General features: G+C 34.9%; 1 protein-coding gene across 1 annotated transcript; it reads left to right on the top strand.

Moving 5' to 3' along the window:
- Window positions 1-776: 776 nt before the first annotated feature.
- On the top strand, window positions 777-3,495 carry LOC132641790 (alcohol dehydrogenase 1). Its single transcript, XM_060358885.1, has 9 exons — window positions 777-936; window positions 1,333-1,469; window positions 1,741-1,787; window positions 1,908-2,233; window positions 2,313-2,395; window positions 2,513-2,588; window positions 2,729-2,790; window positions 2,892-2,987; window positions 3,070-3,495. The coding sequence occupies exons 1-9, from the start codon at window positions 900-902 to the stop codon at window positions 3,346-3,348; spliced, it is 1,143 nt and encodes a 380-aa protein (XP_060214868.1). The 5' UTR covers window positions 777-899; the 3' UTR covers window positions 3,349-3,495.
- The last annotated feature ends 1,890 nt before the right edge of the window (window positions 3,496-5,385 follow it).

The following is a 5,385-nucleotide window of genomic DNA, read 5'->3' as shown; positions in this document are numbered from 1 at the left end:
AAAAAAAGTGTCCGCTTATCAATTCAAGAAAAAATTAACTTTATTTTTTTAGATTTGCCCCTATCAAGTGTTATGCAATCAAATCTCAATGTCTATTTAATTACATAATGTTTAATCAAATTACCAATTTGTGTCTTGAAATTATTATTTTCTTATAAGGGTGTGTAAATGGTTAAGATGACACTTTTTTAATCTGGAGGGAGTAGTATAATAGCCTGTTTGGCCAAGCTTATTTTTCCCTCAAAAGTACTTATTTTTTCAATAAGTGCTTATTTGAAAAAAAGTGAAGTGTTTGGCCAAGCTTTTGAGAGAAAATAAGTGCTTCTGGGAAGTAGCAGAAACAGTTTTTCAGAAGCTAAAAAAAATAACTTTTGCCCAAAAACACTTTTTTGAAAAGTATTTTTGAGAAAAATACACATAAAGTCATTTTTTAAAAGCTTGGTCAAACACTAATTATTGCTCAAAAGTGTTTTTAAAATTAATTGGCCAAGCACAAATTATTTTTCGCCAAAAGTACTTTTCAAAAAATACATTTTTTTAAAAAGTACTTTATAAGCTAATTTTAGAAACTTGACCAAACAGATTATAAATCGATTCAAGTCTATCCACTTTTAACTTTAAAAAATATCCATTCTCCATAAGCGAAGTAAAACAAACAGCCAAAAACCGGTTTAGCAAACCCATTGACCAAGAGATGGAAACGGTTTTACTATGGCCTATTGTATTTCACTTTTTTCCATTTTATTATTCTGAATTTCAGGTATAAATACCCCCAGCTAATGCGCTGCCTCATCACACCTCAAGAAATATTAACTCAGTATTCAAAAACAACAAAAGTTCTTCTCTATATACTTTAAAAAGTTCTTATATTTTAGTGATCAGTAAGAAATCAAGAAAAAATGTCAAGCACTGTCGGGCAAGTCATTCGTTGCAAAGGTACAACATTTGTTTAATTGATTCCATTTCTTATACATAAGGTAAACTGTCGTGTTTCTTGGTTTCTTTAAGATGATTGTTCTCATATTTTAGCGATCAGTATAAATGATGTATGCCAAGATTGACCATATATTTCTAGGATTCTTTAAACGTCGTCGGATGCATGTCGGATCCTCTAAAGTAATAGATATACTTTGGGGAATCTGACAGTGTACGACAACATTGAGAGAGTCCACAATATGGTTACTCTACTAGGTATATTGTGAAGGAAAGTTAGTTAGTTAACATGAACACTATGCACAAAAGACATAGTTTAAAACAAAGGGTCTTTGTGAAACTTTTTTTTTGTTTTTTGTGGTGATTTAAAACTAATGGAAATTAATGTCTTTTTTATAGCTGCTGTGGCATGGGAGCCAGGGAAGCCATTAGTGATAGAGGAAGTGGAGGTAGCACCTCCACAAAAAATGGAAGTTCGTCTTAAGATCCTCTACACTTCCCTCTGTCATACTGATGTCTACTTTTGGGAAGCAAAGGTAAATAAAAGCAAGCTTACAATCTTAAAATTCTTAATTTAAGCAGATTTCTGACGGTGGATCAACATAAATAGCCGTCTACCAAAATAATAGTGCAAATGTACATTTTTGTATATTAATGTGTAATATACATGAAATATACATTTCTCATACATAATAGTGTATATTTTGGTATAATTGAATTGGCTGGCGAATGTAATTAATTTTTGCCGACCAACCAAATGTGTAACTTTTTTTTTTTTTTTTTTTTGGTAACTCCTAATAATTTCAGGGCCAAAATCCAGTGTTTCCTCGAATTCTTGGACATGAAGCAGCAGGGTATGTTGTTTCAAATTGATTGATATAAATTTTTAATTCATCATTGATTCTCTTAAGAACCTAAAGGGTACTGAATTTTGTTTTTTTCTTGAATTTCTTCATTCTTTTGTGGATATTTAGGATTGTAGAGAGTGTTGGAGAGGGAGTAACAGAACTTGCACCAGGAGACCATGTTCTTCCTGTGTTCACAGGGGAATGTAAAGATTGTGCTCACTGCAAATCGGAAGAAAGCAATATGTGTAGCCTTTTAAGGATTAACACTGACAGGGGAGTTATGATTCATGATGGACAATCAAGGTTTTCCATCAATGGAAAGCCCATTTACCATTTTGTTGGGACCTCCACTTTTAGTGAGTACACTGTGGTTCATGTTGGATGTGTCGCGAAAATTAACCCCCTTGCTCCTCTTGACAAGGTCTGTGTCCTTAGTTGTGGTATTTCGACAGGTATAGACGAAACGACGATAAATTATGTTAATAGTTTTGTCAAAGGGTTCAATTGTTGATTGATATGCTTATTTTCTAGGCCTTGGTGCAACTTTGAATGTTGCTAAACCAACAAAAGGTTCAAGTGTGGCTATATTTGGACTGGGGGCTGTAGGCCTTGCTGTGAGTATTGTACTTATTGCAAATAACTTCCAATGATCTATCATTTTCTGATCTGTTATTTCCCATATATATGTCACTTTAAGGAATCTTACAAATGATATGATCTTATTTGGTCAGGCTGCAGAAGGAGCAAGAATTGCTGGTGCTTCAAGGATAATTGGTGTTGATTTAAATGCTAGCAGATTTGAGCAAGGTAATTAAGTTGTGCCTACACATGTGCCTTAATATTTTTCACTTGAATCATCAACATTCTTGATCCATTATCTTATTTAATTCCTTCCTTATTACTTTCTCGTTGTGAAGTAATTCATCTATTTTACCTGTTTTCTACAGCTAAGAAATTTGGTGTGACAGAGTTTGTGAACCCAAAGGACTATAGTAAACCAGTTCAAGAGGTATACACATATTTCTTTAATTCCATAACAGATCAATTTCCAAACAACCACCATGAGTTAAAGTTGATCATCTTTTCTTGGAATCTTGATTATTTGGTTAGGTAATTGCTGAGATGACTGATGGCGGAGTCGATAGGAGTGTGGAATGTACTGGCCACATTGATGCTATAATTTCAGCATTTGAATGTGTTCATGATGTATGTATTTTCATTAAATTACCTTAGTATATGTTCTTGTTACTACATTAATTTTAACGAACCTTGTGGTAATTAATTTCAGGGTTGGGGAGTGGCTGTTCTTGTGGGAGTACCCCATAAAGAAGCTGTGTTCAAGACACACCCTATGAACTTATTGAACGAAAGGACTCTCAAAGGAACATTCTTTGGAAATTACAAGCCTCGTTCCGATATTCCTTCCGTTGTTGAGAAATACATGAATAAGGAACTTGAATTGGAGAAGTTCATCACCCATACACTCCCATTTGCTCAAATCAACAAGGCTTTTGATTTAATGTTGAAGGGAGAAGGCCTCCGTTGCATTATCACCATGGAGGACTAATCGAGCTTCTTAGTCACTACTCTTTGGGAAATGTCCAATAAATTCTGTCCATTGTCTTATTTTCCTTTGTTTGTTTTGGTGATTGAGTTGTAACATTCCGACCATGTCTCTTCTTGCTTTTTGCTAACAGATATGCTTTGTCCTTCACATTGCCATGTCTATTTCTGTTATTCTAAATTTCTGTTATTCTAAAAATTGTACTCATTCGTTTATGTTACTATCTAGTATGTCCATTGGCATTTCACATATTTTTCAGTCCATATATTAGTTGGAGTAACGCCTGCCTCAGCCGAAAAGAGAAATTAAGTTTTTGTTATTTTGAAGGGAGAAAAAAGAGACATGAGAGAAGCTGAATCTAGCTTTCAGTCTTTCTACAAAGTCATTTGTTTCCATGACTTGCCATTAAAACTTCATAGTGAAGCTTCATATTGAGCATGGTCGATCAATTGCCATTAACTTTTGTAAAAGGAGAAGCTTCATGACAGTAATTAAATGGTATTGTAAACATGGAGCTAAGTATATTTACAAGGAAAATTTTCAGACTTCCTACATCAATCTATTCAGTTTCATGAAATAATAATTGTTTGTGTAAGAATAAATCACGTGGCAAGAACCACATTGCATACCTTTCTAGCGCAGCGAAAGATTGTTGAACTCACCTCCGAAAAAGTTACTCCAAGTTGAACTTCGATTCACTAGGAAACGAAGCTAATTTTCATGAACTAAATGCCTTCCGAATGTACGTTAATAGAGCAAAATCGGAGAAAGGTTTTCTTCTTGAAAGAAGAAGAAGAACTGAGAGTTGATTTTCTTTTTCTTAAGAAGAGCGTTCCAAGAGATTAGCAGAAAACTGATTAGCCCATTTCTTAAATTAACCCCGTTTGGCAGTAACTTCTCTTCAGAGATAACTTCTATCCTTATCCTTTTTAAACGGGTCGGGTCAGCCCATATGGAGCGTCCCGTGACCTAGTTTAAATATCCAATATCTCCCACTTCTCCCACTTCGCTCATTATGGGCTAGACCGAATTCAGTATTATGTCACTAACACACATAATTCCTATTGGCAAGTAGTTCATGCAACATGCGAGCATCAAGAGCTTTACCTATTAAGATTGTACAAGAGCTCCACGTAGGAAATCAATCAAATGCGGAAAGACTTCACTACCAAACAAGAGGATCTTATTACTCGAAATACCCCAGATATCATTTGCTACTCCAGTAGCTAGTTATCCGATCCCTCATCCTCAAAAAGAGGTGAACTCGAGTTCATGCATAACTTTATCCACAATTACATTTGTTACCCTTATGGTAAGTGTAATGGTCGACCTGTGAATACAAGTTAAGTTATTAATTGTAGTTGTCTTCCCTTTCTACTTGAAACTATCCATCCCTGATTAACTGCTTTCCTAGACATGCACTGCATTGAAGAATCACTCATAGCTATTAGTGACATCCTAAAGTAGCAACTCTAATATGTACTTCAAGAAATAGTAAAAGGTCAAAGGGTATTCCAAAGGAAAGTCAATATTACTTTCTGGGTCTCACACAGTGAAGAAGTAGGGATCCATTCCCCATTAAACCATTGGTCGTTTAGCACATGTGGTATGAAACATGTGTTACGATGTTCTCACCTTATATTGGCGCGTTTGTCTCATTACTTTACTCATTCAACACCGTACAGATCTTGGTCTAGACACCTCCAAATGTCTAACCCAAGTTTTCCTTTTAAAGAATCCTCAAATCCAACTTTCTGAAAAACTCACATTTGGCTTACAAAACAAGTCATAAGGATGTTGTAATCTATTAGTCAGAGCTCTAGTCAAGACTGATCATTTTATCAAAAGATATATATGACCTTGCACTAATCAAGGTTTCACTAGGTCTCGTCTCTGCACATTTCTCGACATTAGAGGTGATCGCCTGTGTGAGAGAGCCGCTCTCGCGACTTATTCGACACACTTATATCATTCACTAGGATATCATCACATGTATATAAAATATCAACATAATTTCAATTATAATTCATTGATGAGTAT

The sequence above is a fragment of the Lycium barbarum genome, chromosome 1 (assembly GCF_019175385.1).
Source record: "Lycium barbarum isolate Lr01 chromosome 1, ASM1917538v2, whole genome shotgun sequence".
Taxonomy (NCBI): Eukaryota; Viridiplantae; Streptophyta; class Magnoliopsida; order Solanales; family Solanaceae; genus Lycium; species Lycium barbarum.
Note: the sequence above shows the minus strand (reverse complement) of the source record. Positions and strands in the feature narration are given on the sequence as shown.